General features: G+C 45.4%; 1 protein-coding gene across 1 annotated transcript in view; it reads left to right on the top strand.

Moving 5' to 3' along the window:
* The window catches only part of LOC119951242 (latent-transforming growth factor beta-binding protein 2-like), a 677,784-nt gene that overhangs the window by 451,472 nt on the left and 200,653 nt on the right, over positions 1 to 25,659 (top strand). Inside the window, exons 17-18 of the mRNA XM_038774298.1 lie at positions 4,149 to 4,274; positions 9,889 to 10,017. Coding sequence (XP_038630226.1) covers positions 4,149 to 4,274; positions 9,889 to 10,017 — 255 coding nt within the window. The remainder of the gene's footprint in view (positions 1 to 4,148; positions 4,275 to 9,888; positions 10,018 to 25,659) is intronic.

Raw genomic sequence — 25,659 nt, 5'->3', positions numbered from 1 at the left:
TAAACGTGGAAGAACAGAGTGACATAACCGCTAATTAGTTGTAACAAGAAAACAACCATTTATTCAACATGGAAAAAAAAGAATAATGATACAATTTACTTCGCTTCACAATTACACACAGATTTTAAGATTAACTCAGATTACAAAGTACATCTTAAGCCAGTGTTCTTCAAACTTTTTTTCCGGGGACCCATTTTTACCAACTGGCCAACCTTCGAGATCCAACCTGGCCGACCTTCGTTACCCACGCCAGCCGACCTGTGCGACCCACCATTTTCTCTTACCTTGTTTATTGCTGATAATAATGGAGGAAATGGTTTTGGGTCCCTTTGGCCCTCGTACACATTCCTCCAATGGAACCTGTTGGATGAAGGTGAAGCCTTCTGGTGTCGGAAAGCATGGAGTCTCCATCTGTCCAAAGTTCTGCATATTTTTCCTGTAAGTTTTTATCAAATAAACCCCTCCCCGGACTTGTAATAAATAAATAAATAAAATGAGTCAAATAAATGAAAAAAATGCATAAACCCCCCCCCCCAAACTTGTAAAAAAAAATAAAATGAATAAAATAAATGAAAAAAATAAAAATTTAATGAATAAAATAAATGAATAAAAACCACTACAGAACTTGTAAAACAAAAAGTTGCAACCGTTTAAAAAAAATAGCGGCCGCACTGCGCATGCCTGCCAAATTATTGCCGCAGTTTTTTTGCGGCCCCTTGCAGCCGGCGTTATTAAAAGCCGGATGCTTCACGGGGATTTGCGCGATCGGGAGCGCCACGGACAACGGCTCCGTGACCCTCCCGACACCCGCCCGCGACCCACCGCGGGGTCGCACCCCCGGTTTTGAAGAACACTGTCTTAAGCTATAATGGTCTCATTAACACACAAAGTACCTTTTAAGCACACAAGACGACTATGGCAAGAGACACTCCTCTCTGAACCCAAGTGAATGTCTGTGGATTTCTCCTCAAAATCCCCTCCACCCATATGATTCTTATAGCCACCTTGTCTCCCTTAACTCTGGCTTCTGGACGAGTGATTTCAAATTTCGCTTTCAAAAGTCATACTCTCAAATCTTCTTTAAAATTATGTTTTTCCTCCACTTCTTCCATCAAGTTTTTACTTTCAGGTTTTACACCTCTCCCTTCAGGTTTCTTTTGTTTTAAAGGCTTTAACACAAATTTCAAGGTCCAACCACCGATTTCCAGTTATTTCAAATAATGTCTCCCAAATTTTAACAGTTTCTCACAAAACTTTGCACTGCTGCAGATATATTTCTGGCCTCTCATGATCAAATGCCTTTTCAACTCTGTGACTTTATGGAACAGTAATATGTTCCGGTTCCCATTTTCTCTGTCCATTAAGCCCAGATTCTTTGAAATTTCTCTTCATTTCTCTAATAATAATAGTCGTTTATTGTCACAAGTAGGCTTCAATGAAGTTACTGTGAAAAGCCCCTAGTCGCCACATTCTGGCGCCTGTTCGGGGAGGCCAGTACAGGAATTGAACCTACGCTGCTGGCATTATTCTGCATTACAAGCCAGCTGTTTATCCCACTGTGCTAAACCAGCCCCTACTGGACCTTAGGTTTCTGGCATCCGTTTTCTTAACCATTACTCCATAGTATTGGTTTTCTTCTAGCAAGGCTGAGAGAAATGTTCCTGCTTTAGCTTCTTAAACCAACTGATTCTAGCAGAGCTATAAAAGCTACCTTCTCTCTCACTACCTATCTCCAACTGCAATCAAATTAGCTAAACTATGCTTCTCTCCCATATCAGGTCCCAGTTGCTAAGCAACCACAACTAGTTTATTTACCCTTCACAACGTAGCCCTCTCTCAACACAGTAGAATCAGATTTGGAATTAAAACCAACCCGCTGGCATACAAAAACCTTTGTCTCAGATAGATCTAACTATAGGCTTTACCTTTCGAGGCACAGAAACAGTAAACTTACTGAAAACTATACCTTATTTCTAATGGTTACCAATACAAATATAAATTCCTTAAAACTACCGTTGTTTTCCGAACATCTGACACTGCCCCTGGGGAGTGCCAGTGAAGCCCACTGTTCATGGCAGAACAAGAAAACTCTGGCCATTATTGCAAATGACTTGGAGGGGAATTCTTCGCTCCCATTTTCGGGGGTGGGGGGGGCGCAGGAATGGGTCTGGGGGCAGAGAATTGAGTGGGAGTCCTAAAACGGCTTTTACGTTAGTGAAATTTCCCCACTTCGTTGTCCCCGCCTCACACCAATAACTTAATGGGAATCCCAACTTTAAAAATAGGAATCCTAATTTGCATCTCTTTAACTAACAGTGTTTATGCCCGATAATCCCAACAGGTTAAATTGTCCATTCATGTTGGAGTAAGGGTACACCGACGGTCCCCTATGATATGCACCTGGTGAGCAGATCCTGCTGGAGGTGCACAGGTGAGTACAGCCCTCAGGGAGAGGGTCATGTCCATGCAGTACCCTGGCACTGCTTGGACACTGCTCCATGGCACAGCTTGAGTACTGCCCCCTGGTACTGCCCAGGCATTGCCACCTGGCCCCTAGGAGGTAGTTCTGGGGGTGGGGGGGGGAATGGCACTTGGGTGGGGAGGTTCTGAGGGGGAGATGCCTGGGAGTTCAGTTGGAGAATGGCCAACGGATTCTGTGGGGAAGGGGAGGGCGGTGGTGGTGGAGTTCCTTGGTGGTACTCTAAAGAGCGCCGCAAATTTGTAAAAGACAAAGTTGCTGGCTGGACAGGCTCATTCGGTGCCCTCCCCACCAGCATGACATCATTGGATCCGCCCTTTAGGTTTTTTGACAATGTGTTTAGAAATTCATCTGGAAAAGTCGGCAGCAAAGCCACTGGGCTTCACTTTTCCTGCCCGTGATGATACGTTGCCAGAAAAATGGCAAAATTCCACCCTTAGAAATTTACCTTACTTCTGTGCTATGTTACACAATCTTACAAATGCATCATGCTAATAGTATTGAGAAAAACCATGAAAACTTAGATATTTTTTCTTTCACATTAATCAGCATTTTCTCATCAGAATTGCTTAATTATCAGGGCAGTGTTGCTGCCTCAGAGCGCCGAGGATCCAGGTTCGATCCCGGCTCCGGGTCACTGTCTGTGTGGAGTTTGCACATTTCCTTGTGTCTGGGTGGGTCTCACCCCCAGAACCCAAAAAGATGTGCAGGGTAGGTGAATTGGCCATGCTAAATTGCCCAATAATTGGAAAAAAAAAGAATTGGGTACTCTAAATTTGTTTAAAAAAAGAATTACTTGATTATTAATATCGGAGGCCATAAACTGTGACTCATCTTTTATTCAGTTAGAACATTTTTTCGAAGTGATCTTTCTTCGGTAATAGCCCTGAGGTATAACCTTTTTTTTTCTCTTTGTATTCCATACAATGCTACATACACCCAGCATAACAGTGGTTAGATGTAGAGTAATCACTGTGTTATCAATGTGGCACTTTCTAAAATTCAGACCACCTGCTACAAGACATTATGACATTGCCATTAGTTAGACTGGGCAGTTAATGATAGCTTTGATAATTTTTGTATATTATAAATACACTGATGTGGGGGTTGGTTAGCTCAATTGACTTTACAGCTGGTTTGTGATGCGGAGCGACAAGTTCAATGGCAATACCAGCTGATATTCAGGAGGGTGTGGTGAGGACGTTGATCATGATTTTTAGCAAGCATATAGAGAGAGAAAAATCTTTTATTTATTCTGAAATGTCTTCTTCTGCAGTAAAAATAAAGTATGTTCCTGTTGTTAACTACAGTGTAGTTGGATATACTTCTACAAAATCTTAGTAAGTTTACATTTTTGAGACTGTGGGCGGTTGCATGTTTTGCTGCGCCCGCCATTGGCCAGTGGTGGGATAATCTGGTCTCGCTGTTGTCAACGGGGTTTCCCGTTGAATGCACACCTCGCCGCCAGGAAACCCACCGCTGGGATGTGCCATTGACCTGACCAGTAGATCCCGCTTGCCTGTGATACTTTTCATAAACTTACTTATGCCTTATACAACACCGCTCTGTTATATGCAAATGTGGCTAAATATAACTTTCATATTTCTTCTTTAGCAGTAAGATATAATTACTTGGAACAACATTTGAACTTGATGATTTTTCTTGACAGATACCGATGAATGCAGAGAAGTCCCACAGCTTTGTAGCTATGGACAATGTGAAAATACAGTGGGAGGTTATCGATGTATTTGTTCAACTGGCTTTGTGCTGAATCAGCAAGGCACTGACTGCATAGGTAAAATATATTTGGAAAATCTGTTCTTGGAGTTGCTATTTTTAAAATATTTTTTGCAACTAAACATCATGCTGACATCTAAGTATATGATTGAGTGAAGATATATGAAGTGCACTACTAGGTGGTAAGACACTGATCCAAATATGAAATACAATACAATTATCCACAAAATGTATAACAATCAAGAGAAACATGGTTAGCATTACAGACTAGTGACCTTTCATCAGAATTGGTAATTATTACGGCTGCTCCAGGTTTCAAGCATGCAAAGGGAGCATAACGGAATTAGGGGAGAGAAGTACAAAAGAGAAGGTCTGTAATAGGGTGGAAGATAGGACAGATTAAACAACCAGAAGAATCATTAACATCATTTGCTGCTCGAAAAACATGGCTTCATCGGTTATGATTTGAAACTGTTGAACTCCACAAAGTCTAAAAGGTTGTGAAGTGCCCAATCAAAGAATAAGTATAGGAACCTGACGACAGAGAGACAACTTGCGAGTGATGCAGGGAATTAAAAAGGCAAGTGACCAGAAACTCTCCTTCAAGCATACAAACTGAAAATAAGTGTTCAACAACTTAATCACCCAATCTGCATTCGATTTCCCCGGAATGATGGGGAAATCATAGTGACCAGTGAAATCAATGTTAAACTTAAAAAAAGACAAATAAATTGTTGTTTCACCTAGAAGGAGTCAATGAGGCCCTGATCAGTGGGAATGGAAGAGGCTCAATGTTACATATCCTGCAAACCTTCTGATTATCATTTTTTTTCTTCATGATTGGTGTACAACGGCAATTTGCATTTGTATGGGAACCCAGAATTATTCAGACCCTTGAGCCTTGTCATCAGTAAGATCCTAACTGATTTCTACCTCAATTTCAGCTATGCACTTTTGCTTCATATCCCTTGATACCCTTATCCAACAAAATCTACAGTTATTAACATTTAAAGTTCCAACTAAAATTGCATCACCAGTCTTTTGGGCGATCAAGTTCGAAGTTTCGCAACCATTTTATGTAAAAATGTAGTGCTTTTAACATCGGAAAATCTTCCAAGGCGCTTTACAAGACAGTAATCAGACAAAAATTGATGAATAATCTAATGAGTGAACATTAAGCTTGGTCAAAGAGGAATATTTTCAGGAGGGCCTTAAAGGAAGAGAGAAAGATGGTGAGGTGAAAAGGTTTAAGAAGGACGTTCCTGAGATGGGGATGCATAAGTGTGAATGGAATGATTTTAACACAGAGAATGGTAATATTGGGTGGAATTCTTCAAAATTGCAGAGTGCCGGATCAGGCAAGAAAAGCAGTATGAAACTCACTGATTTCACAGCTGCCTTTTCTAGACGGATCAAACAGCACCCTGTGCAATTTCAAAGTGCTGGCAAGGATTACATAGACAGAAGGGGGTTGAGCCATCAACTCGCCGGCAAAGCTCGTATTCAGAGATAAAAAGACGCCTTGATCTCAAAGTGAAGGTAAAGGTGCAAACCCCACTCCCCGGCACAAGACGCAAAGTAGACAAGGGGAACACCCCCAACCCTCGAACACAATCAGCAGTCCACCTCAGCAATAAATTCAGGTCACAACCCCCAGACCACGCAGGCATCAGAGTGACCGAACACACCCCACACCTCCTCATCCTCACCATCATCGGGCACCCCTATTCTGTGTGTTCCGCCCTCCATCACATAATGGAACCCCCCACCCCAGTGGGGTTCCCTAGAGGCCGCAGCCCTTGGTACTGCCCTCTGACAGTGCCAGGGTTTGCCATATCACTCACTACCTGGGGACTACACTCACCTCTGCGTCCCCGGAATGGTCATCAGGGTTGGTTTCTGTTTTTGGAAACTAGTAGTGATTCCCTCCAGTGGCACATCAAGCTGGCGGGGGTAGTAGTCAGCTCTCCAGGGAGCAATGGCGTTAAGCCGTATTATAATATCTAAATGTAGTCAATTTCATGATAATCAGGTTCATGACGTTTGAGATTTTGCCGCCTCAAATCCCGTTATGGACCTCTTGTCTGAGCCATCGATGTTATGAACTTTGAGTCAATGTAGAACAGCAAACACAGGGGTAATGGATGAAGAGGACTTGGTGTAGATAAGGCAGCAAAGCTGCTTATTCCTTTTCCTTTGACTAATCACATATAATCTTGGATTCTTTTCATGATTCACATTCTATGAAAAGACACAATTTTCCGGCCGTTCCTTCTGATGGAATTTTCCCCTCCACACGATGGCAAGTCCCAACTGTGGGTTCTGCAGTGGTGGAGGGTGTGAACAATAGGAAACCACGTTGACAGCGGCGGGGCTGGAAGATCCCACTGTCGGCTAATGGCCTGTCGCCTCCGCAGAACATGCTGCGGCAGAATGGCAGAAAACACCGCCCAATGTTTATGACTGGAATTAAATTTGCAATATTTTTCATAATTTGTGTTTTACTTTCTCTTTTCTTCGTTCTTTCTTAGATAGGAGCAGGAGGAGGCCTTTTGGCTCTTCGAACCTGCTCCGCCATTCATCACGATCATGGCTGATCATCCAACTCAATAGCCTAATCCTGCTTTCTCCCCATAGCCTTTGATCCCATTCTTCCCAAGTGCTATATCTAGCCACCTCTTGAATATATTCAAATTTTTAGCATCAACTACTTCCTGTGGTAATGAATTCCACAGGCTCACCACTATTTGTGTGAAGAAATGTCTCCTTATTTCTGTCCGAAATGGTTTACCCTGAATCCTCAGACTGTGACCCCTGGTTCTGGACACACCCATCATTGGTAACATATTCCCTGCATCTACCCTGTCTAGTCCTGTCAGAATTTTATAAGTCTCTATAATATCCCCCCTCATTCTTCTGAACTCCAGCGAGAACAATCCCAACCTAGTCAATCTCTCATCATATGACAGTCCCACCATCCCTGGAATCAGTCTGGTAAACCTTTGCTGCACTCCCTCGAGAGCAAGAACATCCTTTCTCAGAGAAGGAGACCAAAACTGTACACAGTATTCCAAGTGTGGCCTCACCAAGGCCCTGTACAATTGCAGCAACACATCCCTGCTTCTATACTCAAAACCTCTTGCAATGAAGGCCAACATACCATTAGCCTTCTTTACCGCCTGCTGCACCTGATTGCTTACCTTCAGCGAATGGTGCACAAGGACACCCAGGTCCCACTGCACACTCCCCTCTCCCAATTTACAACCATTCAGGTAGTAATCTGCCTTCCTCCTTCCTGTTTTTGCTTCCAAAATGAATAACCTCACACTTATCCAAATTATACAGCATCTGCCATCGCCCAACCTGTCCAGATCTTGCTGTAGGATCCCTGCATCCTCGTCACAATTCGCCCTCCCACCTAATTTGGTATCATCTACAAACGTTGTTATATTTTGTTCCCTCATCCAAATCATTAATATATATTGTGAATAGCTGGGGTCCCAGCACCGATCACTGTGGTACCCCACTGGTTACTGCCTGCCAATTTGAAAAGGACCCATTAATCACTACTTCTTGTTTCCTCTCTGCCAACCAGTTTTCTATCCACCTCAATACATTTCCCCCAATCCCATGCGCTTTAATTTTGCACAATAATCTCTTATGTGGGACTTTGTCAAACGCCTTCTGAAAGTCCAAATATACCACATCGACTGGCTCCCCCTTGTTGACTATACTGGTTATCTCTTCAAAGAATTCCAACAGATTTGTCAAGCATGATTTTCCCTTCATAAATCCATGCTAACTTCTGACTGATCCTGCCACTGCTTTCTAAATGATCTGCGATAAAGTCCTTGATAATGGATTCAAGCATTTTCCCCATTACCGGAGTTAGGCTTGCTGGTCTATAATTTCCTGCTTTCTCTCTACCTCCCTTTTTGAATATCGGAGTGACGTGAGCTACCCTCCAATCTGCAGAGACAGTTCCAGAGTCTACAGAATCCCAGAAGATGACCACCGATGCATCCACTATTTCCAGAGCCACCTCCTTCAGCACTCTGGGATGCAGATTCTCAGGCCCTGAGGATTTATCCACCTTCAATCCCATCAGTTTTCCCAGCACCATTTCTCTACTAATGTTGATCTCCGTCAGTTCTTCCTTCTCACTAAACCTTTCATTCTCCAACATTTCTGGGATCTGATTTGTGTCCTCATTTGTGAAGACAGAACCAAAGTATGTATTCAATTGCTCAGCCATTTCTTTGTCCCTTATTATGCATTCCCCTGTTTCTGTCTGTAGGGGGCCTAAATTTCTCTTTACCAATCTCTTTCTCTTCACATATGTATGGAAACTCTTAGTGTCAGTCTTTATGTTCCCTGCAAGCTTCAAAATAATACTTGTATTATAAACATATTAATCTTCTAAGGCAGTATTTAACGGGCCCCCACCTGCGGGTTGTTGGGTGGGGTGGCCCATAAAATTACTCAAGTGGCCTTCCCGCTACCTTTTTGTCCACTCCTGCTGCCCTTCTTCCCACCTCCAACCTTCTCCAATTTTATTTTGGGCGTGGGGGGGAGGGGGGGGAGGGGGGGAGGGGGGGGGGGGGTGGTGAAAGAGAGTGGGCAAGACCTAAGGTAGCCCACCTGCCCTTACCCCAATTTAGGGCCTTAATTGGCCATTTGCCACAAGTGCCTCAATTATGAGGACAGTAGGCAGAGGTGTTCAACAGGGGGGAAGCATGGCAGATTATTCTGCACAAGTCTCATCCATGAAAGAAGGGGGCACCCCCTTCATGGGTCCCCCTTTCAGATGGGCGGCACGGTAGCACAGTGATAGCGCCAGGGACCCGAGTTTGATTCCTAGCTTGGGTCAATGTCTGGGCAGAGTCTCCCCGCGTCTTTGTGGCTTTCCTCCGGATGCTCCGGTTTCCTCCCACAATTTCCAAAAGACGTGCTTGTTAGGTGAATTGGACATTCTGAATTCTCCCTCAGTGTACCCGAACAGGGGATTTTCACAGTAATTTCATTGCAGTGTTAATGTAAGCCTACTTGTGACACTAATAAATATTATTATCATTACTATTATCAAGTGCCCCTCCAAAATCAAGTGCCTCTCTCTTCCCCAGTCTGTTACACCCCCCCCCCCCCCCCCCCCCCCCTCCATTCCCCATTTCCTGCACGATTGCTGCTTTCTCCCTGTCTGGTCTTGCCATCAAGAATCCCCGCCCCCTGACCTCCCTTCATGTCCCCAAGTAAGACTGTGGACTTACATCTGATAGACACTCAGACTGGTGGGACTTCTTGTAGTCCCAGCAGTGGCCACCAATCCTGGTCATACTGCTAAGACTACAGGGCTGCTAGTCAATCATACTGCAATGGGGGTGAGCACTGGTTAGTTGGACAAGCAAACACTGCAGACAACTAAAAAACAGTGAGAACAGGAATTGTTGAAAATGCACAACAAAATCAGCAATTGTAAAAAGAGATTATTGCAAATAGGCACCCTTTGTCTGAACTGAAAGGAAGTAGTTGGTGTTTTGGTGATGAAAGTATAACTGAACCCGCAATACTAGTAAAATAAGATTGTGTTATATACTAGCATTCCATGACTTTGTTCTCTTTTTTTTTGTGATTGAATCCGCTTTCCGTTGGCACCTTATGATTTGGATCTGAAGATATAAATGAATGTGAACTGGAGCCATGTGAAGGAAAGGGCCATTGCATTAATACAGTGGGCACATATTCCTGTTCCTGCTTTTCTGGCTACACGTTAGTCAGTTTAGAAGACAAACAAAGTTGCCAAGGTTAGTACTCTTTTTGTTAACAAAGTAGTAAAGACAAGGAGCGAGATTCTCCCTTACCCGACAGGGTGGGCCGGACTGGCGCGAACCACTCCGGCATCAGGTCGCCCTGAAGGTGCGGAATCCTCTGCACCTTCAGGGGCTAGGCCGGCGCCAGCGGAGTTGGTGCCACGCCAGACGGTGTCAAAGGGCTTGGTGCCGTGCCAACCAGCACCGAAGGGCCTGTGCCGGCCGGCGCAAGTGGACGCATGCGCGGGAGCGCCAGCATGTGCTGGCATCATCCATGCGCAGGGGGGTTATTCTCTGCGCCGGCCATGGCAGATCGTTAAACCGGCCAGTGCGGAGGGAAAGAGTGCCTCAACTGCACAAGCCCGTCTGCGGATCGGTGGGCCCTGATTGCAGGTCAGGCCACTGTGCCCCCCCCCCCGGCCCAAATCTCCCCGCGCACCCCCAGGCGGGGGATCCGAATCATACAACCTTCTGTAGGAAGCCACAAACACCTCACTCACCCCTTCTGGGTCCGAAACCAGTTTGCTTCTCTCATCCCTCACTCTTCCGATTTCCCTCATCACTGGCTGCTTCCTCAGTTGGTGCACCAACATTCGGCTCACTTTTTCCCCATACTCGTACACTGCCCCTCTGGCCTTCCGCAATTGCCCTACTGCCTTCCCTGTGGACACCAATCCAAACTCCATCTGGAGCCGCTGCCGCTCCTTTGGTAGCCCACCCTCTGGCACAACCGGATGCCTCTGACCCACCCTCAAAATCTTATTCATGAGCCTCGCTATCCCGCCTTTACTCTCTCCCTGTGCACCCAAATCGAGATAAATTCACCCCGACTACCGCCTTAAGTGCCTCCTATAATCTGGATGCCGTGACATCTCCCATGTCATTCTGCTTCATATAATCTCAAATGACTGCCCTCGCCTTCTCTCACCCCCCGCCAACAAACACACATCTAACCTCCACTGCAGCCGTTGGGCCTCAACCGAACCACCCGCAAATCCACCAAGCATGGTCAGAGACCACAAGAGACCATGCTTGCCACCTACTTGGCAGCCTCTGCACCTTCAATCCTTAACCAACTGCGCCACACCAATCACTCCCATGTCAGCATCCCTTCCACCCCCTCCCACCACTCCCTCCCCATAACCAAACAAAAAACCAACCCGTTCCCCCCCCTCTCCCACTACCACCTCCTGGCAACCTCCCGTTTCACTCCCGTTAACTACCCCAACCAGCTAGCATGGTGGCCCCCACCCCAGGGCCTCTAACTACCCTTTCTCTCTCCAATCCGCGCCTCAACCCTCATCTCTTTAAACAACAAACATACATGGAAAAACAAAAGGCACACTCACCCTCACTGCTCCCCCCATCGTGACCTTCAATCCACCCACCCTGCGTACCTATGTTTTGTACAAAACAGCATTCATAATGCCCTCCTCCTCAGTGCCCTGTGTGCGTGATCCAACTTGAGGTGACGGTCAAAGACCCTCTCCCCATCACTTCTCCAGCATGTTCGCCACCTACTTGGCAGCCTCCGCACCTTCAATGCCTGCAGGCATCCCCATGCTCCAAAGGTTTTGCTCCTGGAGCAGTTCTCGAGATCCTCCTGCTTCTCTCTCAGCTTTTTCTGACTGCTCGTCACCATCTGTAACTCCACCTCCAGCGAGGTCAACGTGCTCCCCCACCAACACCTCCACCTTTGGATTGCCAGGCCTTGCGTCTCAGCCTCTGCACCACACTCACAAAAGCTGTACTAAGTGACTCTACCATCTTAGCCAGGTCTTCTAAGGCCTCCTTCCTTTGCTGCTGGAACTTGCTGTTGAGGAATTCATAGGACTACTGATGTTGAAGTTCTGCTGCCAGGACTGTTCTGCGGATGCCCTGCAGTACTCTCCATAGACACTGGATGGGCAACGCTGGCTCCCTACTCTCCACCATCTTCTCCTCTGTCACTCCATAAATACTCTCTTGCTCAAGCTGCTGTCTTTTTCACGTTGCACATGAGCCATAAACCAGTTCCACCAGAGGAGGTTTACATCCCCTCAGTGCTCATGCACCTTCTGCCATCAAATATCACACAATTCGGGTGGGAAAAGACCGTAAAAACCCACCTCGAGCGGGAGCCACCAAATGTATGACCACTCATTCCATGGCCGCCAGCGGAAGTCCACCCAGAGTCAGTTATTAACTTACAGCTGACTCCAAATGAAAAGACTATGCTGCTCTACCTCACCTGTGGCAGCATATGTGATAGCATATTAAGAACACACCAAAGGCCCAGGAGGGTGTCAGCATTCTGGAATAGCATCTCCCAGGAGTATCCAGTGCTGAGTGAAACGGGCATTTTGTTGCTATTGCCCTTCACAATGACCTACATGCGCGGGTTTGAATTTTCCATTCACACAAAGGTGAAGATGGCACAAATGAACTGACTGAAGTCTGCACCTGTTATGCACATTTCCCTCTCCTCCTGTGAACCTGATTAGAAGGCCAAGCAGGCTTCCCTTTCACATTAAAGGTAAGCAAATGTGGCATGGGTCCCAGGAAAAAAAGTTTGAAAAACATTGCCATAGACTGCACTCGTGTGGTCATCAAGGTTCCAGCAACTTCTGCACTGTAAATTCTATGATAATCTATGAGGTCAGCTGGATACCGTTGAGAATAAGAAGAGTTACTATTTCATGAATGTGCAGATAATATGCAACCATAGGACCCAGACTTGTCAAGTCTGAGAAAAGTACCCAGGCCACTCGCATGATGAATACATTCTCCAACATTCCCAGGTGCCAAGGCTGTTTATGTTACCAGCTTGGCTGGATGGTTGGCTGCTGGATGATAAAGGGTAACTGTGAAATGGTGACTTAGGATGCTATTCTGTCAACCTAGGGAAGAGGTGTAAGAGAGATACAATCTGTCTCATGCTTCCAACAAGGGCAATGGTTGAAAAGTCAATAGGACGACTGATTTTGAAGTTCTGTTGCTAGGACTGTTCTGGGACTGTTCTGGGTATGCCCTGCAGTACTCTCCAGCCATCTGCCCCTTGTCATCATGGTCTGCTTTGTAAAACCTGGCACTGACAATGGTGAACCTACTCGAGGATGAGTATACCGAGGCAGCTCCACATGTCTCAGAGGAAGATTCAACAAGTGTTCTGATGAAGATCCCAGAAAAGCACAGGCTGAGGATGAAGAGGTAGATGTGATGAATCTTCAGGGAGACAGTGACATCAGGGAAGCCTTGATTTGATGCTCCTTCAGCAAGGCTACCAAGGCTTCCCTCCATCTCCGTGCAATGGCCCGCCTTCATCACGCACATTTCTGAGAATATATTGCCTTGACCCTGATGTCAGTTCTTGTGCACTCAGTGGCATTATGGCTTATTTTCTCCCATAAGTACAAAAGGCCATTCATTACTCCATCCTCCACCTGCAACACTTTACCATGTTCGCATACCCGCCACCCTGCGCACCATGTTGAATTTCCTGTCATTTTTGCACACCTGATCCTTTGATGGACCCAGTGTATCTGATCTTACCTTCTAGGTATGCACAGGTATATGTCCCTTCTGTTACTCTGATTCCTACACCCCTGAATAGCACTAAGGACGGCGATCCTTTCAGACCTCTCCGCACTGGACCCTGCTAATTTAGCGTTCATCCTTGCCAAACTCAGAAGATCATTGAAATTATTTTGGCACTGTATGTATGTGCGGAGCACCACATCATGTCCGTTAACCTCCGCTGCCACCTCTTCCCAGTCTGCTTTGTTTTGTTGGGTGGCATCTTGCCATCCCAGGAAATCAGAATCTCCGCTAGAGTGCATGGGCACTCGTCTGAAAAGCGGGGGACAAAGTGCCCATCGGCATTTCCCTCCCACCTGGCGTGCCCAGCAGTGCTGAGGCTGTAACTGCTGCCAAATGTTAGATTCTCTTATGGCCAGCTCTCTGAGACTACTCATCAGCACCTGTTAGGCTTCAGGAAGTTGTTTAAAGACTATTTAAAGCACCTGCTGGGTCCCCATTTGAACTGGTGCCTGACGAGCTCCCACCCCCACTGGCAGCACTGAGCCTATGTCCAGCTGAGTTTTATGCTGGCCAGCCCTTTGGCCAGCTAATGTGAAATCATGTGTCAGTTACAATCACAGCCTGAAGCAGAAATCACCACCACTTCTGGGCCGATCGCATGTACATGACCTGCCTACACTTCAAACCATGAAGTCTGGAAGTCTATTGTGTTTGCGTTTTGGGTAAACCGGAAACAATAGCAGGCCTAAATTCTGTCTGGGTATGTCCATTCAAGGTAGAGCCCCCCACCAAAGACTATTAATTAAGAACCTTTCTGGAGTGTTGAAATACCTTTGAGTCAATACATAAATTGCAGAAGTCACCTGATGTTTGGCAGCTATCTCAGCCACCTTGTTATTGTCCATTTCAAATAAAATTCTAGAGATATATATATTGAATGCAGACCATGCCAAAAGGTAAAAATGAGACCTGTCTTCGCTGGGCATGACACACCTGTTTCAGCTTTGGTTTTATGTTCTGTAAACTTCATAAAGCATAAACTGAGAGTGGTGACAATTTTGTCACCTTAGTACACCATTTTGTTTTATCCAGCTGGCACTCGGTCTTCAATAAACATTTGTTCCAGTTGTGGTCATTTTGTTTTTAGATTCACCTCTCATTATTTACATCAATGTCTTGGTAAATATGAGTCCTCCATTCTGACAAGTTCTGAAGAATAGGAATAGTTATAAAGGACTTTCTCCGATTGTTTCCATGTATTGGTGTCTACTCACATCCCCTTCCCTTTCCCAACCTAACTTCCTTCTCTGTCCATTCCTGAAAAAAAATCTCTCCCAATTGCACTTTTAAAATTCCAACTGTCTAGTCTCTCGCTCCATTATCACAACATCCCAAGCTGCTCAAACATTCCTAACAGGTTAGTGTACCAGAAAATACATCCCTGCTGGTGAAGTATCATGTAATCTGTAGTGCTGTCAGCAGTGAGTGTTTGCACAGGCTTCATTTTCCATCTTAGATTGCATGAACAACACCTCTAATAAAACCACTCATCGTGTTTGCAAGAATCCAGAGATGGCTTTCTCCATATCTTTTCTCTTTGCGGTAAAGCTATAACATCAGCCCGAAGTATACCTCATTAAAACCATTGCTCTACCTCACATTCATTGCCCAACCTCACATTCATTGCCCACCCCACCATTACAACTTTCAACTCTGCTCCCTTATATCTAAGGGATGCAAACTCAAATGGATGTGGCAAACAGCTGGTTTAGCCATTTGCCACCATCAGATCTGCCTGGACCACAGAACAGGAAACGGAGAGTAGGTATAAATGGATCATTTTCTTGTTGGCAAGTTGTAACGAGTGGTATACACAGGGATCAGTGCTGGGGCCTCAACCTTTTACAATTCGTACAAATGATTTGTCTGAAGAGAGCAAAGATATGGGTCGAAAGAGAAAATGCTGTAAAATCTCAGCAAGTCTGGCAGCATCTGTAGGGAGAGAAAATAGCTAACGTTTCGAGTCCGATGACTCTTTGTCAAAGCTCAGATATGGGGCGGGTTTGTCCGTCCCGCCACACCAAATGTCGCCACCTGGTTAATGGGGTTTTCCATTGTGGGGCAGCCCGATGCCATTGGGAAACCCGTGGGGGCTGCCGGTAAAACAGAAAATCCCGACGGCGGAGAATTCAGCCCGTGATTGCTAAATTTACTGATTACATACACATAAGTAGAAAAGTCAATTGTGAAAAGAATATAAGGAGGTTACAAAGGGATATACTTAGGTTAAGTGAGCAAAGATTTGGAAAATGGACTACAATAGAACATAGAACATAGAACGATACAGCGCAGTACAGGCCCTTCGGCCCTCGATGTTGCACCGACATGGAAAAAAAAAAAAACTAAAGGCCATCTAACCTACACTATGCCCTTATCATCCATATGCTTATCCAATAAGTTTTTAAATGCCCTCAATGTTGGCGAGTTCACTACTGTTGCAGGTAGGGCATTCCACGGCCTCACCACTCTTTGCGTAAAAAACCCACCTCTGACCTCTGTCCTATATCTATTACCCCTCAATTTAAGGCTATGTCCCCTCGTGCTAGCCACCTCCATCCGCGGGAGAAGGCTCTCGCTGTCCACCCTATCTAACCCTCTGATCATTTTGTATGCCTCTATTAAGTCACCTCTTAACCTTCTTCTCTCTAACGAAAACAACCTCAAGTCCATCAGCCTTTCCTCATAAGATTTTCCCTCCATACCAGGCAACATCCTGGTAAATCTCCTCTGCACCCGTTCCAAAGCTTCCACGTCCTTCCTATAATGAGGCGACCAGAACTGTACGCAATACTCCAAATGCGGCCGTACCAGAGTTTGGTACAGCTGCATCATGACCTCATGGCTCCGGAACTCAATCCCTCTACCAATAAAGGCCAACACACCATAGGCCTTCTTCACAACCCTATCAACCTGGGTGGCAACTTTCAGGGATCTATGTACATGGACACCGAGATCCCTCTGCTCATCCACACTACCAAGAATTTTACCATTAGCCAAATATTCCGCATTCCTGTTATTCTTTCCAAAGTGAATCACCTCACACTTCTCCACATTAAACTCCATTTGCCACCTCTCAGCCCAGCTCTGCAGCTTATCTATGTCCCTCTGTAACCTGCAACATCCTTCCGCACTGTCTACAACTCCACCGACTTTAGTGTCGTCTGCAAATTTACTCACCCATCCTTCTGCGCCCTCCTCTAGGTCATTTATAAAAATGACAAACAGCAACGGCCCCAGAACAGATCCTTGTGGTACGCCACTCGTAACTGAACTCCATTCTGAACATTTCCCATCAACTACCACTCTCTGTCTTCTTTCAACTAGCCAATTTCTGATCCACATCTCTAAATCACCCTCAATCCCCAGCCTCCGTATTTTCTGCAATGTAAAATTGTCCATTTTGGCAGGAAGAATAAAAAAGCAGCATATTATCAAAATGGTGAGAGATTGCAGAGCTCTGAAATGCACAGGGATCTGGGTGTCCTCATGCATGAATCGCAAAAGGTTAGTGTGCTGAAACAGCAAGTAATTAGGAAAGCCAATAAAATGTTACCATTTATTACGTGGGGAGTTGAGTACAATAGTAGAGAGGTTATGCTTCAATTATACAGGGCATTGGTGAGACCACATCTTGTGTTCAGTATTGGTCTCCTTATTGAGGAAGGATGTAAATCCATTGGAAGCAGTTCAGAGAAGATTTGCTAGACTTAATACATGGAATGGTTGGGTTGTTTTATCAGGAAAGGTTGCACAGGCTAGGCTTGAATCCAGTTACAATCACATCAGTCCCAGTCTTATTGAATGGCGGAGCAGGCTTGAGGGGCTAATGCCTGCTCCTAATTCATATGTTTAAAAGAGAAGCTAAGATGCTTGTGTTATGACCAAAACAGACGTTATTTGCTGAGCAAGTCAAATCCCAGAAACAAAATCTTGTCTTACTCATCACAGGCTTAATTGGAATATTATTCCAATTTTCAGAATTCTACATGAGCATACAAAATTAAAGAGAATATCACTAAATGTGTACCAATGATAGACTCAATCAGAATATTGTTACTATTTACACCAGATCACATTTTAAAAAGGTTTTTAAAGCCATGAAGAGAGTATAGAAATGATTTACTAAGATTATATCAGGGATGGGATACATTAATTACGAGAAGATACTCGAGAAGACGGCAGGGAATGTGACTAGGTAACTCTTTTAGCATTTTGGCAGAGGCATGCTTCCTTCAGGGCTGTAAAATACTAGGGTGGAGTTCTGTAGACTAATGAGAACTTGATTAAATTGACTATGGAGATGACAAAGATGTGAATGAGCGTTTTTTGTTGCTGTGGGAGTGAATTAACCACATGTGTGACACTGAAGATGTGTAATAAGTGGTCTTGGTCATGAGTTAAGGTGTAAGTCAGTGAAACAGGCTACTGAGTTTATGCACTGTGGATTGTTAACCTGAGAAAACAGCAGTGATGCAGAATAGAATCAATGGGCATTGGTTTATGGTAGATTTTGTTGAGAGCGCAATAGGATGGCTTCTGCTCTGTCAGCATTTTTTTGAAGTGTAGAATACAGTGCAGATGGAGGCCACCCAACCCATCGAGTCTGTATCGATCAGTGGCCTAGTGGTTAGCACAACCGCCTCACGGCGCTGAGGTCCCAGGTTCGATCCCGGCTCTGGGTCACTGTCCGTGTGGAGTTTGCACATTCTCCCCGTGTCTGCGTGGGTTTCGCCCCCACAACCCAAAAATGTGCAGAGTAGGTGGATTGGCCATGCTAAATTGCCCCTTAATTAGAAAAAATAATTGGCTAATCTAAATTTAAAAAAAAAGAGTCTGTACCGATCCTGCGAAAGAGCACCCCTGCCTTATCCCCATGTTAGTGCCCAACCTTTAGACACTAAAGGGCAATTTAGAATGGACAATTCACCTAGCCCACACATCTTTGGACTGTGGGAGGAAACTGGAGCACCCAGAGGAAACCAAGGAGAACATGCAAACTCCATGCAGACAGTCGCCCGAGGTTGGAATCGAACCAGGTCCCTGGCGCTGTGAGACACTGCTAACCACTGTGCCACCATGCTGTCCCAAGCAGTTCTGGCTCATGCTATTAAAAATAATCCTGGACATTAAATTAATAAGCAAGGCATCTTAGGCGTTTGTTCTCAGGCAACATTTTCTCAAGGATTCAACAAAGTTTTGAAGTTAAAAATGTTATAACACAAATTTGATATTTGTATATTTTTAAATTAATTTACTGTTGGGTATTTTTCTGAACAAAATAAATTGTTTTTTTAAGAAAATATTTTATTTAGGCATTTAGAATTTTAACATTTTAAACAACAGCCAAATCCGGCACATGCAAAAAAAACCCAATAACATACCCAACTCCCCCAGCCTTAAACTGTAACTAAACATACATTATATTCCCTGCCATTATTAATCACTTTCATGCCTCCCCCCCCCCCCCCCCCCCCCAACCCCAGCTGATGGTCAATTCTCCTTGAAGAAGTCAATGAACAACTGTCACCTCCGAGCGAACCCCTGTAATGAACCCCTTAAGGCAAAATTAATTGCTCTAGCCAAAGAAACCCTGCCATGTTACTGACCCAAGCACCCTACTTTGGAGGCTCCCAGTGCCTCCATCCCAACAAAATCCATCTCCGGGCACCAGGGAGGCAAAGGCCAAAAGTCGGTGTCCCCCCCCCCCCCCCCCCTGTCCCTGTCCCCCCCATCCCCCCCAGCTCCTGGATCTTCTGACACTCCAAATATTGCCACCTCTGGACTCGGAGTCACCCTCCCTTCCAGGACCTCAGACATGACATCTGAAAATCCCTGCCAAAATCGCCCCGGCCTTAGAAACGCCCAAAACATGTGTGCATGATTCGCAGGACCTCCCCCACAGCGCTCACACCTGCCCTCCACCCCTTCAAAAAATCTACTTATCCGGGCCATAGTCATGTGAGCCCTGTGGACCACCTTGAATTGGATCAGGCTAAGCCTGGCATACGACAAGGATGCATTGACTCTCCTCCGGGCCTTCCCCCATAACTCGACTTCCAACTCTCCTCCTAGCTCTTCCTCCCACTTCCTCTTCACCTCCCCAATTGAGACCCCTTCGCACTCCATCAGTTCCTTGTATATTTCCGAGACCCTCCCGTCCCCAACCCCTGTTTTAGACATCACCTTATCCTGTCGTCCCCTTAGTGGGAGGCGAGGGAAGCTCAGGACCTACCTCCGAACAAAATCTCAGGCACCGGAACCCATTCTCCCCGGCAACTCAAACCCCTCCTCCAGCTCCTCCAGGCTCGGGAAACCCTCCTCAATGAAGAGATCTCCAAATCTCTCTATCCCTGCCCGTTGCCACCACCTGAAGCCCATGTCCAGCCACCCCGGAGCGAACCGGTGATTGTCACAGATCGGTGACCACACCGATGCTCCCTCTAGTCTCATGTGCTGCCTCCATTGCCCTCACACACTCAGGGCTGCCACTACCACTGGGCTTGTGGAGTACCGAGCCAATGAGAACAGCAGAGGTGCCGTTAACAAAGCCTTCAAACTTGTGGCCTTACAAGGTGCCGCCTCCACTCTCTCCCACACTGACCCCTCCCCCTCTACCCATTTCCTAACCATCGACATATTAGCCGCCCAGTAGTAATTAATAAAGTTCGGAAGGACCAAGCCCCCGCTCCCCGCGCCCCTGCTCAAGAAGGACCTTCTTCACCCTTGGAGCTCTCCCGGCCCATATAAAACCCGAGATCGCCGCATTCATCTTCCTAGAAAATGCCTTGGGGATGAAGATTGGAAGACACTGAAACACGAACATCAATCTCGGGAGGACTGCCATTTTCATAGTCTGTACCCTTCCCGCCAATGACAGCGGGAGCACATCCCACCTATGGAAGTAGCCTTTCATTTGTCAATCAGCCTGCCCAAATTTAGTTTATGAAGCAGACCCCAGTCCTTTGCCACTTGGATTCCCAGGTACCTAAAACTCCCACCCACCACTTTGAACAGCATCTCCCGCAGTCTCCTCTCATGCCCCCTTACCTGGATCGCTTAATAATGGGCAGATAATCGTTCGCAGCCCCAGACCGGTGGTGCGCCGACCGCGCTGGGGCCAATGGTGCTGATTCTCCACTCACAGGGGAATCGGCGGACCGGCGTCGGGGTGTCGTCACGCAATTCGCGACCGGCCCGGCGATTCTCCGGCCCTGCGTGGGCTGAGAGAATCCCACCCCCTATGTTCCACACCCCCTCTCATATCCTCCACCAAACGTCCGATGCTCTCAGTGCCATTGCCAAAGGCTTTATGGCCAGGGCAAACAGAGTGGGGAGAGTGGACATCCCTGTCTCGTCCACCGACACAGGCTAAAATATTCCGACCACACCTGGTTTGTCCTTACATTTGCCACCAGTGCCTGATATGGCAACCGGACCCAATCCACAAATCCCTGCCCAAACCCAAACTTTTCAAGGACATCCCACAAATACTTCCACTTCACCCAATCAAAAGCCTTTTCTGCATCCATGGTCACCAACAAAAAAGATTGTTTCCGGTGAATTGGGGTGGACCATTCTTAAACATTTATCTTGCGTATTAATTTGTTTCCTTTAACAACTGTCATTCACTGATAAACATTCATAGGAGACCAGACTCTTCACATCCGGCAATGTGTTTTTAGATAGAGCACTGTTAATGGATATGAAAGGGCATTTTGAAGCTTAAGACGCCATTTTTCATAACGATTGCATGAGAGAAACAGGTATTTTTCGACTTGGGACAATCAGGGAATTGCTTATAAATGTTGGACTGAGACTGAGAATCCATCTACTCTATGGTAAGGCACCTTAGCAATTTCCCTCTTCCCTCAGTTTGTATGCATCCAAGTGGTTCTTGCTTGCAATGAAAATGGACTGGGGTAAAACACAAGTTATAAATTATCAGAAATACTATGCCATCGCACTTATCAGCAGAATCAGACCAGAAGAAATTAAGTATCAATCACCAATAATTCATCAAGGAGATCATCGTGAACCAGTTATGCAGACCAGGTACTGAGTGTGAACTCTTTTTGGATATCTATATGATAAAAACCAAAATGGGATAATATTTGTATCAGGGATAAGACAATAGTGGCAGGAAAGATAATGGCTGTGATTCTCCAGGGTCGTTAGCCCCTGATGGGATTCCCGATAGCCTGTTGAATCGGGCGTGAATGCCAAAACGGGATTCTCGCAGTTCGGCAACCCATTGTGAGTCTCCCGGCCCGCAGCGCCTGGCCTGGTCAGGTTCTTGGGATCTGAACAGCTGATCAGCATTAATTTAAATATAGTTACAGGATTTGAGGCCAGATGCACCCATTTTCCGGTATGACCCGCAACACCCCCCCCCCCCCCCCCCCCCCCCACCGCACACACACACTTACCTCCAGGGTGTTGAGGTGGGTCCTTTAAGGGATATGGAGGTCAGGCGAGGGGGGTGCTCGGGCTGGGCTTGAGGGGCTCAGGTCATGGATCTTCCTGGGATGGGGGGGTTGTACCCTTCTGTAGCTTTGAAAATCATCAAACTATATTTCAGCATGTCAAGTTATAGATAAAGGTCTTCCTTCTGATGTGTTGGAACCCTTTGATGCCTCTGCCAGTATGTCAATATCAATGATCTGTCAGATGAAGGTGAAAGTCTTTGCATTGATGTGTTGGAACATTGTGAAGTGTTTTATTCACAGTCAATTCATTACCCTTTAACCTTTTCAAGCCTCTGGGCATGGTGATAATCCTAAAAGCTTTGAACTGCATTGTACATATTCAATTTCACGGTCCATTAGTTTTTACAAGTCTATTGATTGACAGGTCCAGGCTATTTCTGAGGAGGGTTAGCTTTGTTTATTTTTAAAGCTCTTCACAGTCCATTAAATCTGAAGTGCTTCCTCTTTTAAACAGGTGTTGTTCTAACCATAGTTATTTTTAAAGAAGCTGTTTTTTTGTTCTAAAGAGCTTCCTAGAAATGCAGACAGAGCCCATGGTCTATCTATGAAGCTCTTCAAGCTTCACCTTACTGATGTAGAAAATAAGAAAACATCTGTGAAGGAAAAATATGATGAGAATTAGTCAGCTTGGTTTTCAAAAGGTAAAGTCTAGCTTGATCAATCACTAAGAGTCCATTAAACAGTTAACAGAGAGAGTAAGCAAGGGTGGGAAATGTTATGTATCTAAATTTCCAAAAAGTTTTCGGTCAGTTATCGCATAATAGATGAATGAATAAGGTCTGAGCATGTTGAGTGCAAACAGCAGAATGGATGACGAACTAGCTGCCAGACAAAAAGCAGAGAGTAGGGGCAGATGAAAATGTGAAGTTGTTCATTTGGAAGAGAGATCAGAAGAACAGAGAAGTATTTAAATGGAGAAAAAGTGCAGAAAACTGCCATGCAAAGGAACTTAGAGGCTCTTCTACACGAAACACAGAAAGGTAGCACACAGGTGTGGTGATATGCATCACTGTAAATACACAAGGGGTTAATGTAAGTACACGTGGACTAGCTAGAGACTAGAGGGAGCACCAGAGACATGACACACAGACACTCAACCAATAGGTCAGTAAGATAGGACACGACCAATGGGCATTCACATACACACAGAGGTGACATTACCACAGGGGGGCATTACACCAACCCATATATAAAGGACACAGCACACATGATCTTCATCTTTCCAGTGGATACACTCAGTGAGTACAGACACAGGGTTGATTCAACATCACACCCACCACCTGGATTGTAGCAGACTGGTTCGTCAGTCTGAATAGCCATAGAAGGATTAACAGTAGAGGCGAATCCGAATAGGAGAATTGTAAATAGTTTAATAAACGTGTTGAAGTTATCTCCACGCCTGAAACTTCCTTTGTCAGAGTGAACATCAAGGAAGCAGCTTATGCTATGCCAAGAGCATAACAGGTACAGCAAGTAATCAGGAGGGCTAATGGGAATATTGCCACTTATTTAAAGGGGGTTGGAGTATATAAGTAGGGCAGTCTAGGACTAGAGGGCATAGTCTCAGGACAAAGGGGTGCCAAATTAAGACTGAGATGTGAAGGAATTTCTTCTTTCAGACAATTGAGAGTCTTTGGAACTCCTTGCCACAGAGAGTTGTGGGGGTGGAGTCCTTGCGTATATTTAAGGCTGAGATAGATAGATTCTTGATCAATGAGGAAATCAAGATTTATGGGGAAAGGGCAGGAAAGTGGACTTGTGAAATGTCAGAACAGCCATGATCCTATTGAATGGCAGGGCAGGCTCGAGGGGCCAAATGGCCGCCTCCTGTTCCTATTTATTCTTGTCTTATGGGTTGCAATTCAGAGTGGCAGAAGGTGAGAAGTGGGATCTCATAATGATCAGTGCTGGGACCACTGTGGTTAATTTATATTGACAACTTAGACATTGGAATCAAAGCCACACTTCTTTAAGTTTGTGAACAGCACCATATTGGGAGATGGGAAATGGTCAATAGCACTGCAAGTTACAAGAAGACATTAATAAACTTGCAGAATGGACATTAAATAGATAAGTGTGAGGTATTATAGTTTAGTGAGAAAATTAAGGAAGTCAATATTACTTGGTAAATAAGGATCTAAATAAGATATGGGAGCAAAGGGATCTGGGAATACAAATACACAAATCACTAAAAGTAAAAGTATCAAAGTAGGTTGATAAAGCCAAAAGGGCAAATTGAGCACTAGGGTTTAAACATACCTAGATTATATAATTGAAACAGAGGGCATGATTTTTCTGATGCCATCAAAAATGTCAGTGGGGAACACACCCTGCTAATGTCTGTGGAGTGTTAATTCTCTGAAGGATTTACTTGGCCCCACATTCAGAAGCAAAACCCATCTGAGAGAACAGTCGGCCAAGTTGATTGAACGGCAGCTCTATAGTCCCAGCAGCACCACCAAGGAGAGTGGCCACTGCTGGCACCACACCTAGTCCCATATGTCAAGTGCTGGGATGCTGGTCCCTGGGGAGGGTGGAAATTAGGGTGTGTGAGTCCGGTTGGAATGGCAAGAAAAGGAGAGAACACCTTGTGTGGAGAGGATTGGAGCCCGATTGGGAAGCAAAGCGTGTGAGGGAGGTGTGTTCTTCCTCCTACTTTCTTGCGCGCAGTTAGAGCAGGTTAACCTTCCTTTTGCCCATGCACCCCCCTCCCCCCCCCCCCCCCCCCAGGCTCTGACAGTTCCCATGGCAAGGACCTGTAAAATTGTGCCCATAGTGAAGTTATGTTAAATTTGTATTGAGTCTTCATTAGGGCATACTTGAAGTACAGTATATATTTCTGCTCACCATATTATAAAAAGGATATGGAAATACTGGAGCGGATACAGAAAATTTGAACAATTAATGAACAGGGATAAGAAAGAAGTAAAACTCATGTTTTCTTCCTTTACTGCTCTTCCAGTTTTTGAAAAGTAAGATGTGGGTGTTTCTTAACCATGAGTGTACAGCCAGTTTGAATAATCAGCTGCAAACATCTCGGGCTGAATTCTCCATTGGCGGGATCCTCCGTTTCACTGGCAGAGCACTCACGCCCACGGATTTCCCGACGGTGTAGAGGTGCCCATAATGGCCGGCTGGCGGGACGGATGATTCCTCTACTGGCGAGGGCACACTGCAGCAGAAAACTGGTGGGCCAGAGAATCCTGCCCCTCGTGTTTAAATAAAGAAGGATTTTTTTCTCCACATGTTCACCCTGCAAATCCAGTGCTACGTCACTCAATCTCTCACACACTCTCAGAAAATGCATGCAAAGAAGATAGTGCGCTTTTACAATTAACAAAGGACCAGATCGTAAGTCACCTGATTGACTTATCTAGGTGCAAACCTGGAGAAAAGGAGCTGCTTTTCCATTCTTGGAAGTGTAGCCAGGTGAATTCAGAAACCAAAATTGTATATTAATGTTGTTGCAGAATTTCCTCAAAGAGGTCGACTTTCATCAGGTTACAAAGTTAGTTGTTTGTAGTCTTATTACTTCGGGCGGGAATCTCCAGTCCCCAGCCATATGTTTCTC

Source organism: Scyliorhinus canicula, chromosome 2 (genome assembly GCF_902713615.1).
Source record: "Scyliorhinus canicula chromosome 2, sScyCan1.1, whole genome shotgun sequence".
NCBI classification, from domain to species: Eukaryota; Metazoa; Chordata; class Chondrichthyes; order Carcharhiniformes; family Scyliorhinidae; genus Scyliorhinus; species Scyliorhinus canicula.
This window is presented reverse-complemented; position numbering and strand designations above follow the sequence as displayed.